The 23,645-nt window shown below is 45.0% G+C and overlaps 1 protein-coding gene across 1 annotated transcript in view; it reads right to left on the minus strand.

Annotated features, from left to right (window-relative positions):
• The window catches only part of LOC116220020 (voltage-dependent T-type calcium channel subunit alpha-1H-like), a 64,353-nt gene extending 48,421 nt beyond the window's left edge, over window positions 1–15,932 (minus strand). Inside the window, exons 1-2 of the mRNA XM_031565177.2 lie at window positions 15,270–15,932; window positions 14,421–14,755 (exon numbers count right to left, since the gene is read on the minus strand). Coding sequence (XP_031421037.1) covers window positions 14,421–14,731 — 311 coding nt within the window. The 5' untranslated portion in view covers window positions 14,732–14,755; window positions 15,270–15,932. The remainder of the gene's footprint in view (window positions 1–14,420; window positions 14,756–15,269) is intronic.
• Window positions 15,933–23,645: the final 7,713 nt, after the last annotated feature.

A 23,645-nucleotide genomic window follows, 5' to 3' on the forward strand; every position in this document is an offset into this window, starting at 1 on the left:
TTACCCTATTAATTATGCCACACTGCTTGTCTACACAGAAAACAACGTCACGGGGGGGCACTGTGGCGCAGGCAGTAGCCCCGACCACATTCGGCTTTCACGCCCATGGAGGACACGGGTTCGAATCCGGCCCGATATCATTTCTCCTGTCCGCTCCCCACCTCTTCTCATTTTCTGTCCCACTCTTCACTGAACTATCAATTAAAGGCATAAAAGCCCCCACACCCCCCCAAAAAAAGAAAACAACATCAGCCTTTGTTTGGTAAACCGAAATTTAGGGCAGAGGGTTCGTAAGGAGCGGACGGGATTCCCCCCTCAACCTCGGAATATGCTCAATTTCAGGTGTGACCCTAGAGACCCACCGAGGTCTCCAGGTTTCTATTCCCCACCCTCCCATGCTGCTAGGAACAACGGCCCAGATCATCATCATCTTCTGCCTTCCTTCCTTCCTTCCTTCCTTTATCAGGACAGAAACAGTAGGGTGAAAATGAGAACACTGCAATCAGGACATTACGATAATAATAATAATAACAATCATCATCATCATCATCATCATCATCATCATCATCATCATCAACAACAATAACAACACTGTTGTCATCATCATCACCATCTCCAAAAAGGTCTGCTGGCGTATTCCTCAGCGTCTGTCTTTGTTATGTTTATTCAGGCACATTATAAATGGCATCGGCGAGCCCGTCCAGAAATAGACGCGTATTCTAAAAATAAGACCTGTGGAACTTTCTGTCCCTCGTGATAGGAACTCTTGCAGTTCATCCGTGTCAGGTAGAGAGCCCTTTTGACGTCACTCGTCCAGGGACATTTTTTAAAACGAGAGAGCGAGAGAGAGTTCCTGGCAAAACCAAATTAAATACCGTCCTCTTGGCAGGGGTCGTGCCAAAAGAGCCGCTCACTCTTGAGGAAATACGGTGCCGGGCGGCACACCGAGGGTCTGACTCAGACTGAGTCACGGCGGCACATAATTAAACTGATATCAGTGAGGTTTTTTTTTGGGGGGGGGGGGGGGGGGGGGGGGGGGGGGGGGCGAGGAGGGTTGTCTCTGTTTAATATGAGACCAGTTTTGCGTCCGCTGGAGGATGAGCGTGACTCATATCTCCGTGTTCAGTGGACCCCCAGATCAGGAGTAGTCACAGGTGTGCACCGCTTCTACACACTCTGCTATCCGCAGTGACTAACACCCTGTCAGGGTGTGTAGGTGTGTGTGCGAGTGTGTCTTGGAGTGAATGTGTGTGTATGTAACGCTGATTTCTGTTCATAAATGGCTTCCAGATGAAACATAAACACAGACGAAGATAGGGTTTTTTTTTTGCCATCAAGGCCAAAGTTGATCTTCTTCTTTGTGTGTGTGTGTGTGTGTGTGTGTGTGTGTGTGTGTGTGTGTGAGTGTGTATGTGTGCATGTGTGAGTGTGTGTGCATGTGTATCCTCTAGCACTGGCTTTCATCCTGGGTGAACGTTGCCGTGGTTACCAACTCCACAGACTGCGGCAGAGGAGCCAGATTCCAGCCATTTGAACCGAGCCTTTTGCTCTGCCGGCTTTCGCCTTGGGCCCAATTAAACCAGCTTCCCTCACCAGCTCAAAGGAAGAGCTGATACCCCCCCACCACCCACCCACTCACACACACACACACACACATACACACACACACACTCCTGTCACCATTACGTCAACTGAGGGTCGTGGGCCTGACAGGAAAGAGAATCTCTCTCTTTCACCGTCTCTCCGTCTCTCTTCCACTCTCTCTCTCTCTGACTTACTGGTTCTCTGTCTGTTTCTTTCACTCGCTCCCTCACTCTCTCGTTCTGTATGTTCCTGTCCTGTTTTTTCACTCTGTTTTCCTCTCTTTCTCTCTCTCTCTCGTTTTCTCTCCCTCTGCTCTCTCTGTTTTTGTGTGTGTGTGTCTGCCTCCTCCTCCCCCCTTTCTCCCTGTGTCTGTCTGAGAGGGCCGGGGCAGTGTGTGCTTTGCTGTGCAGAAACATGCTGAGGCCCTGAGCTTGCCTCCCTCTGCGAGATCATCTGCCCACGGTACAGAACCCTGATGACTAACACACACACACACACACACACACGGATGCAAACACACACACAGGAACTCTCTCTCTCTTGCACGCATGCCCGCACACACTCAAAAATAAACACACACAGGCGCATACACACATGTACTCAAACATATGCACATACACAAATACATACTCACACACACACACACACACACACACACACACACACACACACACACACATCCGTACTGCTCTAAGTAGAGTTTTCTCACTCATACTCGCCTGTCTTACAGTATACACGTCACATTCTTTGTGTTCCTTAACCCCTATATCTCTGCTGAATTATTGAACAACTGCTCCAGGCACCCGTCCACTGCCCCAGCATAACTAAGTGTTCAGAACTAGCATGCAGTGGGTGAGCATGTATGGATGTGGGCACTAAATAAATGGCGTAAGTGCTTGTCACACGGATTACACAAACAAGCTCTGCCGAGGTTCCAGCTTTAATTCAATTATTCAAAACAAACAGCTGACTTATGGGGCTATGTTCAGTCATTTAAATGTCTGCTGCTGTCACCTCAGTGAAAAGGAGAGAGAGAGAGAGAGATAAAGGGAGAGAGTGAGGAGGGAGAGAAAGAAAGAGAGAGAGAGAGAGAGAGAGAGAGGAAGGAAAACACTCCCTAAAGCTCTCTGCATCATGACCTCAATTGACCATAATGAGAGCTCCAGTTCACTCTCACACTCCACAGTCAAATGTTCTGCCAACCTCGCAGACAAGGGTCTTCAATACTGAATGAGCAAAATACCTTCATTATTTTCAGGCCAAAGTAAACAAACAAGCAACAGCAACAACAACAACAACAAAACTAAAAACTTGTAACCGCAGGCATCTCTTTTTCAGCCGCAATGAGAGGCCCAGGCCTGGAATTAATAAAGGTGTTTATGACTGTGAAAGTAGTGGCAAAGTGGCCTGCTGGCAAGGCAAACGCGAGAGCTCTCCTGACTACCTGTGCGTGAAGCTGAACACGTGAACGCTCAGTGGCGGAGGAAACTGGCCTCTTAATTACTTCTCCACCGAGGGGGAGCCAAGAGCTCAGTGGTACCATGGCGCTGCGCTTCGTTATCTTAAATGAGGAGCATCGAGGGACTTCTCTTTGATTTTGATCTCTTTCTTCACCGCAGTTTCCCCATTACATCTTGATTTTGTGCTGTTGTTGGATCTACCTCAACGCTAGGCTCAAAAAGCTAAAAGTTAACAGCGCTACAATGACAGTCAATCATCTCTTAGGGAAGACCGTTTTTAATGCAGCATCTGCATGACATCTGGGGAATATTAAAAACGATCTGCAAAGGTAGCACGCTGAGCATGTGCAAACTCAAAGAGGGAAAGAGAGAATGTGGCATGTTGAAAACTACCAAAATGATTGGACAAGCGAGGCCGGCTTGTTGTCAGGGATAAGTTTCTTTTCTACGCTGAAGCCAACGGTGCAAGCCCCTAGCTCCCTCCGCACCATCAAAAGAGCTGCTAGAAGAGGGGAAAAAAAACAACATGGACGAGTATCCTTTCTGATAGCATTCTTTCTGAGCTGTATTAAAATTGCATTGTTTGCACAGATGTGACTGTTCCACACATTTTAGCACACAGAGGGCAAGGGGGACTCCAGGGAGGAGAACAGGAGGGGAAAAAGCGTTTGCTCGGAGTCGAGGAGGTGCAGACAACATGCGGCAAAAACGGCACTAGGCAAACAGCACACGGCACTCTGCAGCCGCCTCTGTTTGCTCATGCCTTGCACCACTTCGGGTTCGCGGCGAGTGTTGAGTAACACTCTTGAGGTTGTGCTTTTTACGTGCTCTCTTTTGAGTTGAATTTTTAAGAGGGGACGCAGTTCCCAAAACCTCTCAAAAGCTGATGTTGTGCTTCTCCTGACATCTCGTGTGCATCTCAGCTGTGTGCTACACGGTCTCCATCCAACAACTCCGGTTTGCTTACTCTATACCAGGAGCATGTGCACCCACATTGGGTCAAGGATTTGTTTGTGTAGCCCGTCCACCAAGGAAATCACCTATTTTATATTCAATTTGTGTCGGGGCGCCGGGAAGGATCCATAAAGCCCGGCTGTGCAACACCAAGGAATACAACTGGGCCCCCGTTCTGGGCTACGATCCAGGTGTCATTACAACTATGAACAATCTTTTCAGTTTCTCATTATTTTTTAAAAGATTCAATTACAAGGTAATCAAACTGCTCGGGGGAGAGACATCGCAAAAAAAAAAAGCCCGGTGATAAACTACCTTCATTGTCACACTTCACAATTTATCTCACCCCCGACTGTTCAGGGGGCTTTTTTAACGCCTTTCTGCTCGCCGCCAACCCAGGACAATGCGGATCCATAACTGTTTGGACCTTCAGCGGAGAGAGACTTCTCACCGCGCGGAGATTAACAGTCTATATTTCACCATGTATAAACACACAGAGAATGTTCCTCTGTCTTGTTTCATGCGGTTTCATGCAAGTTTTTCGAGGCACTGGCCCTGTGCTGACTCCTCTCCATTATGTAAGCCTAAGCCCTGCATGACATACTCTCTAAACTTAAGTGCGCACTTGAAAGCCCGGCGTAAAAGGTGGGCTTAAATTGAAAAAAAATGTGCACAAAACAGAGCGGTGGCACAGGCCGTGTTTCACGCGTAACGTTGGGGGGGATTAACACCGGGCCAAATAGCCAATGCCATTCTCTCCTCCTTCCCTCCATCTCACAGATCCCTCGCTTCTCTCACCTTCCATAACTGTTCCCCTCGCCTTTCTCTCTTTCTCTGTCTCTCTCTCTCTCTCTCTCTCTCTCTCTCTCAGTCTCTGTATGTCTCTCTCTCTCTCTCTCCCCGATATCCTCCCTGATCTGCGCATAATCTCTCTCTCTCCTTCTGTGTCTGCGTGTCCCTGCCGGAGCTGAGAGGCTGCAGACCTGCCAGTACAGCTTGCTCCATTTGGACAGTTTATATGGGTCTTAGCCAGATTCGCTCGGAACAGGAATGCTTACAAACAATAACACTCACTCCCCCAGTGCAGACAAAGGAATGCGCAATTTAAAACACGCCGAGATTTATCCTCGATACCTCGGCGTGGCGTGTTTGGGGGTGAGCACGGTTGTTAGGACGCCGATAATTTACCTAATTAGGAAGTGACGCCCGCAAAGTCATACAAACAGTGAGCGCCGCTCATATGGAGACAACAAACACACGCGTGTAAATAGAGACGCAGACGCCCAAGCAACTGCAAAACAACCCTGGCGGTGTGTTTGTGTGTGTGTGTGTGTGTGTGTCTGTGTGCGCGTGTGTGTGTGTGCACACGTGTGTGTGTGGTCCTGTCGTGTGATGGATAGCTATGTGATGACCACACTGCTGGGGAGAGATGGATGCTGAAGCTGCAGCCCAACTATCCCCTCGCTCTGTGTGGCCCGGTGCAGAGACACAACCGTCAACACCACCATGGATTAAAAAAAAAAAAGGAAGAAAAGAAAAACCCTTCCTCTCTAATCACTGTCTGCCACTCAAACTGAACTACCTGAGATGGTGTATCATTAGGTCTGTGTGCACAGGGCGACAGGGCTGCTATATAAGGGTCTGTATGTGGGCGCGAACCTTTGCTATAATAAGAGTCCACAAGGTGTAGCCCCATGCCGGCTTTCTGCTGCTGGGCAGCAGGCCTGGCTCACGCGCCCCAGCCAAGTCCAGGCAGCCAAACTACAGAGCTGCGGGGCCCAGCCCACTCCATCGGAGAGCAAGCAAGGCAAGCAAGAGAGGGGGAGACAGAGAGAGAGAGAGAGAGGGAGAGACAGAGAGACAGAGAGAGAGAGAGAGAGAGAGAGCACAGAAGCGCATCGTACCACTGAACCTCGTCGAGGGAGATGCACGAGGACTACATGCACCCTCCAATGTGACCAAATATGACAGTGCTATTAAAATACTTTCCCTTACGCCATGGGATATTACACTCAGGCTAGGTTACATTTATAGAGAACACTTCACAAGCAACGTAGGAAGCGGTTTCTTTTTTTATCTTCTTCTGTTCTGTTTCGTTTTCCTCCAGATTTCAGACCTCATCAAAAGAGCTAATATTCCCACACTGACCTCCTTTCACTCTGAGATATTAATCTCTGGTTGGGGTGCATTAAACACATCATTAGTCAATAGAATTGTTTAGAACTGTGTATCTGATAGTAACGAGGATAAATCTTCTCCATTATGAGGAACTGACTCCGGACTCCGGCGAGAGCAGGACAAGCCATTTGTCTCTCCGTTTTTAATGGCAGATCATTAACGCCAGGGATCTTCCACTTCGGTGGGCATAGACGGACAGCTCAGGAGTTTGCGGACCGCACAGATCTAACACTGGGCTGACTTCAGGGCCACAAACTGGAACAAACAAGATCAAAGCAGCCAGCGTAGGTGGACTGTCAGATAAGCTAATGTATGCCACGAGCCTCGCGGAGAGCCCCGTGCAGCTCCACTCGCTGGGAGAATGTCCTCTCAAGCGTTTCCATATAGATAAGCTGCACACCCCTCCTCTTCAAACAACTCCACACATATATGCCCACAGTTGAAAGTAGTGGAAAGCACTCGAGACGAAATAGACCATTTAGCACTATGCACGATTGGCCCAGGTTGCCTCAATAAAAAGCTTTTTATCATATACAAGTGGAACATGGTAGGCTTGAATTGGCGAACAAACGCCGCTTTAGTCGGCGATAATAAAGATCCATGACACCCGGAGGGAAGGGTAATGAGCATCTGCGTTTTTTCATTACATCCTTGACATTGGCTAATGCCGACTTAAATGCCAATTTAAACACCATTGGGAACCGGTGCAAAAACCTCCCGCCGTCACTAGGCAGGCGCTACGTAGCTGAGCCAGCCAAGCTGCCCTGACATTTGAGGTCCAGTGAGAGATTATCGCAAACTAGACGGTGAAATGTTAGGAAACTTTAAAAAAAGAGACTCCTCAATTCATTTTCGTGACGATTTTTCCACTTTTGCCCCCCCAAGGGTGTGAATCAGGCAAGTAGTCTGGACCACACAGGAACACTGCAATGACTGATGGAATCGACCGGAGACACCAGTATCAAATCGATATGCTACTTCATTCTCCATTCAAATTCAGAATGATTCAATAGTAATAGCGTGTGATATTGGCAGGAGCGACTGAGCAGAAGACTTTTCCAGGTGATTCGGCAGATCACACTGAGCTCACAATTCCATTTTAATCCTCCGTGGCCTCAGAGATCCCTGACACTTGATTTTTATGAGCTACTTTCCAGCCCCTTTCTTTTCCTTTTAGGAAGGTGAGGCACTGAAATGGAAAAGTCTTTCCACCTGTTTTTATCTCACCTTCCTGTATCTGTGGGTCCAGCTGAGCTTCTCAGGCACAGAACAGCATTAGGCAAGCGGGGAGCCCAAACCCCGAGCTAGTTAATAGGGCTGGAAAAAGCAAATAATGCCATTTATCCCCTCCACCCATAACTGCACACCCTCTCCTCACATCACTCATGAATAATACATGCAATTGACTCAGCAAAGTGTGCACACGCATGTCAGCCGGGGCACCGCGCTCCCCTCTGCTTGTGTACGTATGGCTTCGCGCTGTGCTGTTGCCTGGCAACCAGGTAGTTCCTGGTAAGTGCCTTTCCTCGGAGAAATCCCCCCTCAACCAATAATTCAGTGAAAACGCCCCTGAGTGCATACAATCCCTCACCCCCAGCTCCATCCCTCCAGCCTGCCCTCCCCCCGCCACACACCACCTCCCTGGCCACCTATACACCCCCTCCCCCCGCCACCTCTACACACCCTCCCTGGCCACCTCCCCCCCCCAGTTGTGACCTCATCAGCCCATTCCTGCTGTTTCCCTTTGCTGGCGTTCTGAAACCCGGGCCAAGGGGCTCCTTCACACGCCACCACCGCCAACACCTGACACAAGCTCTTCCGAGCGCACACCTCAGCATTTTAAAAAGCCCAATATGACTTGAGCTGCAGAACCCTTGAAGTTCCTTCCCCCCTCATTGGCCAGCAGGACCAGCATTCTTCTTTGCTTTCCACTGAACCCTCTCTGCAGTTGCAACAAAGTGTGCTGCTTTGCAATGCAGTCGATGCTCTGCGGAACCCCCCTCCAAGCAAGCCCACTGCCAGCATTGCCATGACAACCTATGGCTATGGCTCACAAAGACCTTGCCATTGATATGTGTGTGAGTGTGTGTGTGGGTTTCTCCAGTGCAGTTTTTTTTTATTTATTCATTGATTTATGCATTCATAGAGCATAGTGAATGCAGAGCACACAAGTCCTCTCCTCACCACACACACTGACATCTCTCTGTGAGCTAGACTTCACATAAACCCACAGAATGGAACGCGCCCAGGTGTGCTACCCGACAGAGCCACAACACAAAGGAGTGAGCGTGCTGTGGTAACCCAAACACATAAATACGAAACGTAATGATACAATCATCGCATCTGCGCTTGACACCCCAGCTCACACAGCAGATCTATAAATCCATAAACAAGGGTCCCACGAGGTGAGGCGCTACTACACTACACTCATTTACGCTCTTTGACACACGGAAACTACGTTTCCAACAATGCATCATAAAAACATACGCGACAGGACTAATTCACCTAAACACAGGGGCACATTTTAACCAAGTGGTCTACATAAACTCATCATCAGAATCTATAATAATTTATTCAGATTTTCTGGTGAGGAACAAAGAATCTAAAATGAAAAGAAGGACCTCTGGTAATTTCCAGAATAAACTAATTAGGAGTAAGCCCAGAGGATCCTTGTAGTCCTACACCATGCAGTTGTTGTTGTTGTTGTTGTTGTTGTTTTTTTGCGCCTCCTGTTTGTTTTTACTCGTTTATCCTGAGTCTCATCTCCACACGGAGTTCCCTGTCACTGTCTGTCAATGCTATCGCTCGAGACTGATCTCAACACCTGCTCAACAGGCCTGGGCATACACACTACTACCCCCCCCCCCCCCCCCCCCCCAGACAGACAGCTGAGTCAACATAGACAGAGCAGGCCTCCGACAGAGCCAGCCCCAGCCCCAGCCCCTTCCCGTCATCCTGTCCTGCTGAGATGCTGCCGTGGTTTTGGGGTGAGGGTGAAGCTACGAGCTGCCATCACCGGCAGAGTGGCAAATGGGAGAGGCATTTTAAAAGCCCCGAGCCCAAAGCTTTGCCTGCTCGTCACGCACGGCCCCCTCACATGGACTAACAGGGACCTGAAATGGCCTCCGTGAGGAACGGGAGTAACCGAAAGGCATTCCGATAGGTGGTTACATAAAAACGAATAAAGAAATAAAATAAATAAAATCAACAACAAGTCAGCTAATAGCACATGACAGTTTGTGGGTTTCTTCCTCATGACTTAGCTTTAATAAACCATGCTGTGTTTCTGGACTGCGGTGAATGCAAAATGACTAAGGGGAAACAAACTCGGATTGGATGTCCTGCATACTGTTTACATGTTTTCTCAGTGGTTAGAGTTGACTAGAGGTCTTTTTTCAGCTGTAGCTCTCCTGTTTTTTTGCGGCAGGATGACTGGGCTTTGCTGGTGTTCTATCTCTCCATGAAGCCTGTTCCCAGCTGGCTTCCTCTCCCCTGAGATGCCCATCAGAAACCACCCACCAGTCACAGAAATGCCATCCTTTTCTAGTCACTCAGGGCCACACACACACTTCACAGAGCCTGCCGATGCAGTGGTCACCATGGGGCAGGGATGGCGCATTCCTCCATGCCAGGGCCCCAGATCGATGGCCACTTAGGTTTTTCAATGAAAGCCTTTGCTTCACTGTCTTTTGTTTATAACCATCACCTGGGAATAAATCAGGTGCTCTGAAGTCTATTTCGCCACACCTTACTCCAACAAATCAATACGGACTGAGACCCACAGTAGCTTATGGGAGCGAAGATGGCCTGACACATGAGAAATATATCAATTCTATATGGCTGTGAGGAGAGATTTCTTGGAATCTGGTAGCAATCTCAGCATTTGTGAGTGACACTGTTCCTCCTCCTGAGTCACAGCCATAAAGCACAGAATTGACCGTCTCCACGTAACAGCAAATACTCCGTCAAAGGCACTTGAAACTAAAAAATTCAATGCCGTATTTAAATTCAAATTCAATTAAAAATTCAACACAATCTGTCCTGCATGTGAAGCACAAAATGTATTCGAACTGACAAGGAATGTGGTATCAGACTGGATTTCATCAAAGGCCGACTTGACCCACATGCAGACACGGTGCCCAGGTTGTTTTGGGGATCAGGCTGCCATCTGCTGTATAATTTCATAGTTGTTAGTGGGGACAAACCCCCATTGCCCACAAAACTCAGATTTTTGGATCAGGCGTTGGCGTCTCACTGACAAAGCAATTATGAGGCACACTGCTGGCACACAGATAGATCCCTGAGGTACAAACACACACACACACACACACGGACACACGCACGCACGCACACACACACACACACACAGACACACCTACACAAACACAGCATATCAAGCATGGTGAACACAAAGCTGAAATCCCAGTGAGATGATCTTCTCACAACACAACACCGCTAAGGTAAAGAGAAGCATTCAGCAGCACTGGCAACAGTAATAATAAAAATAATAATAATAAATAATAATTACAACTGAACATTACAATATCCCATCCAATATCCCGTTCTCTAGAAACGGATACGGCCCTGAATTGGTGTGTGTTGGCAGGGTCCCTGCCATATGAGGGCATATGCATTTCAGAGTAAACGTCTAACAGGGCATTAATGAATATAATTTTGTGATGGATGCCAAAACAAGGTTGCCTCCCTGAAACCTGGAGGCACCGTAGTGTAGCGAACACAACATTCAGACACCATCTTAGAAATGAAATGCCTCTGATAAAAGCAAGCCCTGCAGGGTAGTTGGTGGACTGTACAACTCTTATTAGTTCCACATCATTTCTCTAAACACTCTCTAAACAGTTGGCCCACGGATATACAGCAATCCTGCAGCATTGAAATTAATCAAACTCAAACCCTGACCTAATCACTGTGTATATCTGTGTCTGGCTCCCAAAACTGGACACTATACCAATTAAGTCTCGACTCACCCTTTGCCTAGATTAAATGTGCCACCCACTCCCTACGAAAACACCGCAATAGATAAATGTCCTAATGAGAGCTGATGTCGCCCCATATTACTGACCCTGCTGGGGATTTGGAACAGCCCACAGAGGGCTTGTAAAGGCAGGAGCCTGGAGCATCGACTGGATTTACCTTCTTCACTGATTTGCGAGCCTGAGAGCAGAGGCCTAACACAGCATTGCGTTTTCCGAGAGAGAGAGAGAGAGAGAGAGAGAGAGAGAGAGAGAGAGAGAGAGAGAGAGAGACTTAATCACGTGATTGCGTTTGACTTTAAAGAACAGCACCATTTGACCATCACCGATTTTTGTGACAGGGGTTCCTGGAAGCATCTGTCATGTCTGACTTGAGAAGTAGAATTAGAGGCAAGAAAATCTGTGTTGCAGTGGATTATTGTCTCTGGGATATGTCACCGTCTACTTCCAAAATAAAACAATGGTACATATTTTCCACTTAAAACGATTCAGCCGTCGTCCATATCTGATCTGGCCCCATTCAATTCTCATCCTCTCATTCTCATACTCTTCTCTTAAGTCAGTGAACTGCTGATTTGAGACATGAGATGGACAGAAAAAACACTGAATGTTTGAAACGGACTGAAACTAGCACAGCCATATGCCTGGATGTAGCATTCGGAATCGACGGGACACAGGGAGCCTCTCCAGGGTCTGCACACCACACCACAGACATCAGAGCAGCAGGAACAAAACATTCAGCAGTCGACCCCCATCTGTGCATGTGTCAAAGATCCTTTGGTACCCCACACCCAGTGAGGGGACATTATCATGAAGGGGAGCTGAAGCCCTGCCGGAAGCAGCTTTAAAGCGGGGTGGATACATAGAGCTTTTGCATTTGTGGTCGACGGAAATGATTGTGATGCAACACCTGAGCCACACACATAAGGCTCCTCTCTGATTTGATGTGCTGAATGCCTTCCAATAGCCATCTCCACATGGGTCAGTGTGCCAAAATCAGTTCATTGGAAAAACAGTGGACTTAGTAGTATTACTGGCACTGACACATTTGCAAAAGACAGAGAAGAAGCAAGCAAGGGGAAGGAAAAATCTGAATATTGATATCCTCGATTATGAAAAAGCTGACATCTCATCTCAACTCGTCTCATTCAAAAGCTCCTCAATAGTATAGCATCGTAATGATCGCCACACTGACACAGCTCTTGAGAGATAAGCTGTCTTTCGTGACAATAGCAAAGCAGAACAGGCACCGAAGTCAAGCTTTTCCATTAATATCTCATGTACGCTGGTACACAAATTAGTCATCATCCCTGCATATACTGGGAGTGTTACGGCCCAGCACGTGCCCGTGGGCGGGGAAGCACTTATGGATGACTAATCAAAACATGCAGGAACCATCCACCCATCTCGCACACGCAAGCTAGTCTGACTATCCATGTCAAATATTTATCTACATTTGTCTCTAGGGTAGCAGAGCAGGGCAAGAACCTGCAGTGTCTCTCAAATCAACATCTCTGATCATGACGCATGAAACCTAACATGGACAAAGAAGGGGGGGGGGCGGCGGGGGGGGCGTTATCATTCATTTCTTCTGATAAGAGTGAAGGTACAGGGGCTCTTTGGGGCAGAAAATGCATGAAGGCTGTTTTTTTCCTCACCAAGGCGGCAGTGTCGTGCTTTCGGGACAATGAACTGAGCCAAAAAGTCACTTTCATAACTCTCGTCTGACAAAAATAATTTCCAGTTGAGAGGCCAAAAACCCATTTCCAAGTTAAGGGGCCTGAAGGGAGAGGAAATGTAGAATATAAATGATCTTAACTGATGAATAATAATCTCCAGAATGACTGTCTGGGTTTTATGGACATAAAACAACCCTTCCCAATCTCCAACAAAAGACTATAAATGGTTAATTATTCTAGATCCATTAGTTCTGATCCATGACTGAAAAATCAAAACCGCAGTTCCCCCATAGCTGCAGAAATTTAAGGCCGATCAGGAAATAATTCCATGTTTTCCTAAGACATCTTTAGGGGAATTGTGTGTTCCACAGAATCCCAAAGTGAGCACTGCAATATTGTTTTGACTGCATTAAGGTTTGTTTTGGCTGCAACAACATTAGCAATTATACCACAAGTCTGTTTAATCTGCCATTTCTAGTGCAATGGTCAAGTAAAATGTTATGATTATGATGAGTGAAAAATGTTCCTTTTTACCACACACAATGCCACATTACCATTGCACCGCCACATGCTGTATTGTTTCCCCATTTCACTGGAGCAAAAAGCTAAGAAAAAAATAACTGCTAAGGTAGTATAAGAGTTGCTGAATATGTACAGAATGTCAAAGGAATTCAATACATTTCTTGTGTTATTAATGATGAGCAGTATGTTTACAAATGAACCACTGTCTCTTATAATTAAACAGATTAATAGCATGACTGACAACTGCGCCAGAAATCACAAAACACTATGGCAAAACACAAACACAGACAAGATACTCAAGAGCCCAATTGACACAAAATGCAGATGACAAAATGGAGGAGCAGTAGTCTAGATGTAAGGAGGCCTTCATATCACCCGCTTAAATTAATTGCAATCTGTACCACACCAGAAAACACTGCCTTCTTGTCAACACTGCCTGCAAAGATCAATGTTTTTCTCCAGATCAAGCTATATGAACATAAAAGCCCAAGACTAAGCTTTGTATCTTATCTCAGAGAGGATAGGATTCAAAAAGAGAATTTCAGTTTCCCCTCAAATAATCAAGCCATTTATAAACTTGTGCTCTACATTGTGCTAAATGAAAGGCCATTGGCCTCTGGTTGAAGATGATGGTTTAAATATGCGAGAAAAGCAAAGCTGGAGTATGAGGAGTTATTTTGTAAGCCACCATAGGATTAAGATATTTTCATTCAAAAAGGCTCATTAACTAATATGCAAAGAAGATAAATAATTATCCAGCAGAAGTTCCAACCACTTTTTACCCATTCAGGGAAGCACCCTTCCTCCTGAAATTTTGGATTTGATAAGCATATTTGCTAACAACACTCTCAGTGTACTTGTTTGGTATCTGCATAATGCAATGCCCTGCTACTCTTTGAATCGCGTCTGTATCCTGCATGGCAAAATATGTTAGGTTTAAATAATGCAATTTATTGCCATCACATTTGCTCACACACTTCAAAGCCTTTCTCACCCGGCCACCTGCAATTAAGGGCCGCCATAACGAGGGCACATTATGCAAAGGATATGGATTACAAACCATTCTTAGACACCAGCTACGTGGTCGAGTTGTCTGTTTCATGCAGAAAAACACAACAGGCGCAAGAGCCGGGTAAGGAGGCAGCTCCTCATCATCCGACGCCAGATCCGGAGTTGGGTCGCGCCCGCTGGAACCCTGCGCCCGAGTAGACTCGGGGACAGGGGTCCATGTGCTACCCCTCTCCACTTCATCGCCAGTGTCTTCGCCCTGACCGGGCGCCCGGTACAGAGCCGAAATGGGTCCTCTCTCCCCATCGCTCTCCAAGAAGTGAAAGTGTTCTCTCCCTTCGCCATCAGTCATGATAGAGCGTCTGGCAATGATATCCTGCAATTGCAAGGATGGTGATCAGGAAACAGGGAGACGAACCGTGGTTTTGTGCAAACTAACATATTTAGCAGTGCAGATTATAAATTAGGTTTTAGTTCCATGAGTTGACATATGACAGCAAAACATGTCGGCTAACTACTTTGTGAGGGATATCTATTTGGTTAACCCGTATGTGACACAGGCTACAGTAAAAGGGAGTGATGCTGTGCGGTCAATCCCCGATCTACAGTAGGATGCGATTTGCTCGTTACACAATGGATCGAAACAACTTCTAGCGTATTTTGTCTCCTGCGTAAAACAAACACCAAGATAATCAAACACCAATGCTTAAACACAAGTTTCCGTATCAATCCATTAAAAAGCTTTTGCTTTTGCAGGTACAGAAAACAATAGCATGCGGGTTTCTTTATTCTGTCTGCGTGAAAAAGTACGGTAGGGACCCTTTACGCATAGAAAATTCAAAATAAGTCAAATGTAGTTAAACCAAAAAGTTCCTGATATGAAACCTCACCTTATAGTTAAGGAATTGATAGTTCCCATAAGCATTTCCTGCACTTTCAGTGTACCGCAGGCAAATCCTTTCTGGGGAAGGTTTGGCTTTCGTTGCAATCCATACTGCCTACTCCCAGTGCATTTTTTCCTTAAATGATTCAATAATCCGAATGTAGCGCAAAACCTGCGATGTTATCAGGTCCTTCCGTGTATGTCGAAAACAACACTATTTTATTGTGCAATGAGACATCTTGAGTGAATGTCCACCACTACCCCAAGAAATATGCCAAAGCGATTTTGCGCGTCCGTGTTGTTCGAGGGTCTCTCCAGATCTGACACGCCAAACTTCTGGTTTACCAGGAGCATTGAAACGTGACGTGGTTTCACACGTACTCGAACACATCAACTGCTAATGCATAGTATTTTTACGATTTAATGCGGACAATTATGAATCATCTCTAAATTCTCGGAATCTTCTCTCGTAAAATCATCAGGTCCCCAAATCTACCCGTTTTGCTCTCTTTCTAAATGATAACATTTATCAGCGATCCGTTGTCTCATCGCAGTATGTGAGTAGGCTATAACCATCCACTCACATCATTGCGACAGAATGATATCCCCTCATATGTATGTGTATTGTTTTAAAAACATTTCCCCTGACTAACATCTGGGAATTTGACCTAATCTAACTTTATCTAACCATTTCTGGAACCAACGATGGCGTTTGAATGTTGAACTGCACAAACATTTTAAGAACACACAATAAAAATGCTCATGAATAGTGCATAATCTGCAATTAAATATAACTTGATTCATTTTCATTAGAATACCTGATGAAAGTCTGAACTAGGCAATGTTTTCATCAAGCTCTTAGATGCATGCATTCTGTGGTTTAATTGGTAGGTTAATTCATCTAATTTATCTCACTATGCAGAGAAGTTGATCACAATATGCACATCAACAAATATGAAGTGAAAATTTTCAAACTGGCTTCTTCAAAGAATCAGTTACTTTCCCTGGAAGTAAAGCATCTGCTTTATAAATTCTGGTATGAGTTGACCACTCTCCGACAATTTAAAATGAGCTGAATAATGTCTTGGTTGTGCAGTTCTTTCTGGTTAGATAGTAAAAACAAAGCGAGGCCTTAACTCAGAGAGCCGTGAATAATAGTTGGAAATCAAACAATGACAAATGAGGCAAGAGAAGTGTATAAACCGAGGAAAGATGCAGTGAAGGGCGCTTGGCATGGCTATATAAAGAGTAAGTAGCACAGCTCAAGGCAAGGCAAGGCTTGTCAATTTCTTTGCCAGTGTGTTTCATGTGATGACTCCACATTTATATAGGAACAGTAAATGCAAATAAAATGACTTACCTTCACCAGTGTGTACAAGAAACGTCTTCACCGTGCAAACTCATAAGCTTGTAATGATGTATCCTGCCTGGACTGATCTAATTAGCAACAGCAATGCCTTACCACGGCGTTTCACACCTTTGCCAAACTTATTTCATGTACATGGTGACTCGGCCAATCAGGTTGTTGCAAACAACAGGCCAGAAGCGCTCAACCTTTTTGACATCAAGGTCGACAATATCATATACTTAGACTTCACCCCTCCACATGAAGCTTGGCATGATTGTAGCCCAACATGGCTGATAGGGAATATAAGGTTTGTGTCCCTAAATGGGCGTGTCCCCTTCATGCTAGCACTGAAGTGGGGTAGGCTCAAAGCACTTTTTGGGCATTAGCTTGACCACCATTTCATCAAAAATTACAATTTTTTTTATGGAAAATTGACCTCTAGAAGGCGCATGACCCTAGCTCATTACGACTCATTTGTGGAGCAGCGCCACCTAGTGAATAATGTTCAATGCAAAAACTAGCACTTCACTAGCCAATATATTGTAATATAACTGTTCAAACTTCACTAATTGTGACACACTTCCTCACTACTACATTCTTTAGATGCACACCAACTGACAAATTGCAATGTCTCAAGAACGGCTTCAGCTTGGTATGTTTGGTATGCTTATACTTGGCTACATTTCATGCTATATCTCCTAAAGTTGAATTTCGCTTGCTCGACAAAATGGCCACCAATGGACAAAAAAAAAAAAAACAGTAGCCAATGCATGCCTGTGTGACTGGCCAATCTAAATACAATTGTGTATGCTCATTCACTATGGCATATAGAAGCTATTTACCTAATTTAAAAAAAATCTGCCACAAGATGTTGTTACATGTTTCTCTCTGTTCCTCTGACATGGTTTGGTCCCATCTTCAAAGCTCATTTTGTCTTTAAATCCTTACATTTACAAAATTCAAATTGTACCCATTCACCTTTTGAAGTGGTCAAATCATTCAACCTTTGCTACTTTGGGCAGTTTGCACATTCTGCTTGGACCCCCATGATCGCTGCTTGTGGCTATATTTAAGCGTATTATGATTATAGTGTACACCCCTGTCCTGTTATAAATGTTGATACTTGTACACCTATATGTAGCATTTACTCTACATTTAGTATTGTATTCAAACATATTGTTGCCTTCAATTTATAATCCCACATTTTATATAGACATGCATATTTTCCAAATCTGCTACAGGTATACAATGAAGCTCATATTGTTGCTTATACATGTACATTTCACAAAATAACATGAGAATATATCTGTTATAAAGTCCCACTCATCCTCATATTCACTAGACAGGTCTCAAAACACAAAACGTAACTCACACACTATCAGTTTACAGCCACCACATCTACAAACTATAGTAGCTTACATTTATGCTCAGACATACCGGTATGCGCTATGCGATATGTCTTGTTTATATATTAAGATCTTCATGAGAGGATGGGGGGTTGTACATAAAATGCTAGGATTGGCATACTCTAGAAAAAATGACCTTAATTGTAGATCTCACTTGTCAAAATGTTACAGTGTGGTTGTGGGTATTGGGGAGTGGTTTATCACAGGACCACATAGTGTGCGATAGAAATGACTGCTGAAAAAAAATGTAGGTCTCAGGAATGGTGCTGTTCCACATTACCAAACATGCTGTAGATGTATATAACAGATGACTGACATATTCAAAATTACATGTAAGAACTTGACACTTCCTTGACTATTCATAATGAAATTAAATTGTTGTTGAAACCCAACTTACAAAAAGGTCCAGCTGCATTTTAATTTCCCCACCCAAGAACATGGGGACGCAGAGTGAATACACCTTGCCTCGAAATAGACAGCCTTAGACATGTTTGTTTTATCGAATAAGAGCAGATAATTACAGTGCTCTTCACTGTCATTACATTTCTCGGACAGGTCACCAATGGTTTGCTGACTGATCTGGAAGGGAAGGAAGGGAGAGGTAAAGGTCAATTTCAGAAGGTTATTGCAGTCCCTAATTAACCTAGAGTCTCTACATGTGATGGACAGGTACTGGATTTTTGAAAAGGTCACTGTTGAAAAATGTTTAAATGACGAAATCATTTCAGTTTATTTATTTTGTTGTTGTTGTTGTTGTTTCCTGTAGGAAACAGAGGAAGTCGATCTGTCCATCGCCTGTTGTCGTGTCCCAGGGCTCTCCTGTCAGGCTGTTTCTGCTGACGCAGTGAACGCGATGGCCTCTTGGGCCCTGCCGCTACTCTAGCGGAAACACCCACATGCGCCCCACTGTGCTCCTCAGTCGTGCGCTAGTCTCGCATGTTTAAGGCTCATGGTGGATTGGACACAGACAGTTAAGTGTGTTTCTGTTTCTTTGAACAGAAATATATAAAGAGGAATTTGCACTGCAAAACCATGGCGTCTTCAACCTCACCGCTTTCTCTTACCAGTAAGTGCACAGATATGCACACACGTCACACACACACCCACACACACGCACACCCACACTCACACAATGTCCGTCTACAGAGTCAAAGCTACTCAACAAATTGTCGAGCCAGACCACTTCCAATGTATCAATTATGTCATTGGGATGGGAAATCAATTGTACTCTGGAGGTGCCCTGCATCCGTGAGACCTTGAGAAACCAGGAATCCCCCCACGGACTGAAGAGAGGCTTTCCCTGCCATCCACTGAGCCTGCGCACTGCTGACAAAAGGGAGGTGAAATATGTATAAACCAAATATATTATTCAGGCACCAGGCAAGAGGAAGGTGGGCGGACAGTCGGTTGTACACACAAACACACACACACACACACACGCGCACGCTTCTGTGACACACTTAGGTAATCACATTAATTAGAATATCAAAAAGATATGCTGAAGAGATGCATCCAAACACTGCGTGTGAGTGTGTGTGAGTGTGTGTGTGCATGTCTGTTTGTGTGTGTGGGTGTTTGTGTATGTATGTATTTGCGGTGTGGTTGGTGACATAAAGAAGGAAAATGGATGTGCAATCATCCTTAGTGGATGAGGAGAATGACTCGGGATGGTGGCGAAGGGCCACAGTGTTGCTCCGCTCCGCTCCGCTCCCACCCTCTGGTGCTCTGGCTGGGAGTTATTAACTCTGACATTTGCATATGCGACACTTGTCTAGTTCTCATTACAGCCACGACGGGCAAAGCTGAAATAAGAAAAAATCATTGTTGAACCCCTGAAAGGGAACCAACTGAAAATAACATGAAACCAAACTGAAAGCAGTGTTAAGTGAAAGGTCAGTGGTTTTTATTCATGAGCGGTGAAGGCAAATAATAATTTAATACAAAAAGGAAAATGAATGTAACAAGATTTGAATCTTGAATTATCCCCATTCAGGGCGTTGACCTTTCATAAATTATATTTCCTGCGGTAAAGCCGTATGGGTGGCATCCAGTGACATACACAAGACAAGGGAAAACAAATAGTCATTACACTTTATGCTTAAGCTTCCCTGTCAGGGCACTCCTCTTTCTTGGCACCATCGTGGGGAAACAAGCGCCGGCCTTTTGACAGTGCTAGGAGGCTGCCAGAGTGGAGCCCTGGAGTCATGGCGATTAACCACAGAAGCTTCTCCAACACCCATTCCTCCCTAATTGTGGCGTAACAGGTGTGGGTGCTTGGTGACAACAGTGAGTGTGGGGGGGGGGGGGTGAGGAGTCCGTCTGACTGGCTGGCTGGCTGGCTGGCTGGTCGGTGAGACTGGTTGGGGGACAACTGCGCGGCTGGTGGAGATCCAACAGTTGTTGCGGTGTGGAGTAAAGCTTCTGTAATCTGTCAGCTCTGGAAGCTCCACACGGCAGAACGCAGGCATCACCAGCTCGTCTATCGGTCAATCTCCATCTCCGCTGCCCTGACCTCCATCCGCCCCCTCCATGTCCTCATATTCTTCGCCTCCATCCATGTGTCCCGTCCCCCCCCCCCGCCCCCCCCTACGTTGTTGTGTTTTATTTCTTTGTTGGTGGAGGTATTTAAATGTTGTAAATTTCAAGCGGATGTTATGCGATGGTCACAGACCTGTCCAGAATCTTGGAGCAATAGAAAAGACAAAAGAAAAACTAAAAAAAACTAAAAAAACAAGAGCATGACAGCACCATGTTAAATCAGAACTCCTTGCAGAAGGAAGTAGCGATTTACTGGCCAGCACTGGCTTGCAATTCTGTTTCTCATCATCTTCATAGCTGCATTTCCTGAGGCCTTCCATCTGTTAACCCTCGCTACAAAGTTGACACTTCCTGATACCTTTCACCGTGAGATTAAAAAAAAAAAAAAAAACACAAAAGTGTGCGCTGTTGCCACAGCATTCACTGCCAAACACACTTTGGAGGTTGGACGGCCACATCAAATAGTTTGTGATTCTGTCATAACTCTATCATACTCAACTAGGCTGTTCGTTGTAGGAACCAGCTGTACATTCCAATCTGTAAAGCTGCCTTAACCCTTGCACCCAGAAGTCTCTTAGCTGTGCATCTCATTATCCGGGTGTCTGAAAAGCCATCTGGACTCGGGCACCCCTTTCTGCCGCTGTGGTATGAGAACAGCACATTACAATTAAACTGCATAAAAAAGAAAATCTGCCAACACTGTTGTGGAATATGGCTTATCGAATACTGACAAGGGGATGTTGCCTGTGGGTAATCGCCATGGCAGCGCCATGTCAAAAGCTCCCAAGATAAGGGGGAGGGGTATTAAGTGAGGTGACAAAACACCTCAGCTGGTGTAGCATGGTTTAGTGGATTTGAGTCGTTTCCAGCCCCTTTCACAGAGGTGTAAAGTAACGAATTACTTTTACTCACGTTACTGTAATTGAGTAGTTTTGTTGTGTACTTTGTAATTTTTAAGTCGTTTTTGAAATCGGTAATTTTACTTTTACTTAAGTAGATTTTGACTGAAGTATTGTACTTCGCTACATTGGAAATTACATCCGTTACTGAGTAAAAAAAACAAAACATAGTTCAAGAAAGGAACCCGAAAAGCGGGAATCGCGCACGACAATTCTCACCAGTGGTGCATGCTGCAGAGAGAGGGTGATAGAGTCGATGCAAGCCACCGGTGCCGAGTCACCAGATGGAGGAACATGATAGTGCGGACGAGCAACAAGCTGAAGCACCGAACTTTCCGCGAGTTAAAATTAAAGAAGATGAAGAAACCCTGTGTCCACATCTCAGCAAGCAGTTTGCCTTCCAACCTAAAAGAGGCGACAGCTATATAATGCTGTGTAAGCTGTGCCTGCCCCGCCAGACAGAACTTTCTGCTTATAAAAATGAATCTTCAAATCTGCGCAAACATGTGTTGGTGAGTACAGTATTTGTCCCTTTCCATTAGTAGTTCAGACATCGTTCTTGTTGTTTAGTTAGCTTTGCTACAATACGCAAAATATGCGTGTCATGGCACTAGTAGCCTCATTTTGGCTAGCACTTGCAACCGCCCTGAGTATGCTAACGTCAACTAGCTAGCTAGCTAGGCTAGCTATACACTCGTGTACACCCCTTGTGTCCATCCTTCTGTTAACAGCCGTCATCCAATAGACTAATAATAATTCCATTCCTGTCTTCAATTCGTTTCAGGTCATAGCATTATTATGTGCAGTCTCTCATATTGTGTTAAAAACTGCAGATCGGTCATCACCAACGAAATACACCACATACACCACGCCTCCTATGCCCTGAAACAGGAACGATGTGAATGCGCACACCATCGTTGTCAGACAGTTGGTCAATGTCAATGTCAATGTGTATGTCGTTATCTGGAATTTATCACGATGTTTAGTCAGATATTGATAACAATAAGTGGTGGCTTTGCAACGTGCACGTCTTTCATGTTCATGCTCAGGGGTCTTGGTTAGCAAGAATTCAGGATTATGAATTGTGACACATGTAGAAATAGAAAATAATGTTATCATTCTGTATACTGTAGGTCTGTCATCTCAAGTAGCTATTTATAGCTATTTCTGTGTTATGATGCACTCTTGATGGCAGCTCAATACTTAATTGTCAGAAATGTTGTTTGTCATTCTACAGGTCTAGTCTATGTTAGACAACACCTTGACCGGATGGTAGAGGCTGAAGCAAGTTCGACCACATTCATCAGATGAAGATGATTTATTTTCCTCAATGAAGTCCAGAAGGTGAAGGGAAGTTAGAAGGGTACCTAGCCTGTGTCTCAGTCAATATGGATCTGCTGAACTCCTTTCAGAATATCAAAAAACTGTCCCTGAAACTCAATACTGGCCTACCTGCCACGGCCGCCTGCAAGTGACTCTTCAGCTGTGCTGGATTGCTGTTCACTGCAAAGCGAGCCCGGATGAACTCTACTCACCTTGAAAATCAACTGCTGCTCAAACTCAACAAGAAGTTTGTAGACTAATGCTCTAAAGGTGGACACAAGTAAAGTAACCAAAGTTTAAATATACAGTGGGGTAGCGGCATTTTAACTTTTTATTTTAGCTGTCATGTGGTTCATGTCTTGACATGTCCTCCCAAAAGTTCTTAAATGTTGTGATTTGACATGTTTAATGTTTAATGTTTGACATGTTTAATGTCATTGCACTTATATTTCTAAAGATTTCCTTTAATTAAAAATAACTAGTTTTTGTATCGGATTTATGACCCCTTGTCCTTTTTTGCACTATATAGGAGCAGCCCCGATCAAGTTGTTGAAAGTAACTAAGTAACTTTTACTTAAAGTACATTTTAAATGAACTACTTTTTACTTTTACTTGAGTAGATTTTTAAGTGGGTAATTTTACTTGTACTTAAGTACAATTTCATCAAAGTAATTGTACTTTTACTTGAGTACAACATTTCAGTACTTTTTACACCTCTGCCCTTTCATTAGCCATCACATCAGCCTGATCCTTTGAGCACAAAGGGCAACATCAGCATAATGAGGAAGGGAACATGAGTGCTGTGAGTGCAAGCGTGACCATTCAGTGGGGTCATGACCTCCTGATAATTCTAGGCATTTAAGAGATGG

This window comes from Clupea harengus, chromosome 1 (genome assembly GCF_900700415.2).
Source record: "Clupea harengus chromosome 1, Ch_v2.0.2, whole genome shotgun sequence".
Taxonomy (NCBI): Eukaryota; Metazoa; Chordata; class Actinopteri; order Clupeiformes; family Clupeidae; genus Clupea; species Clupea harengus.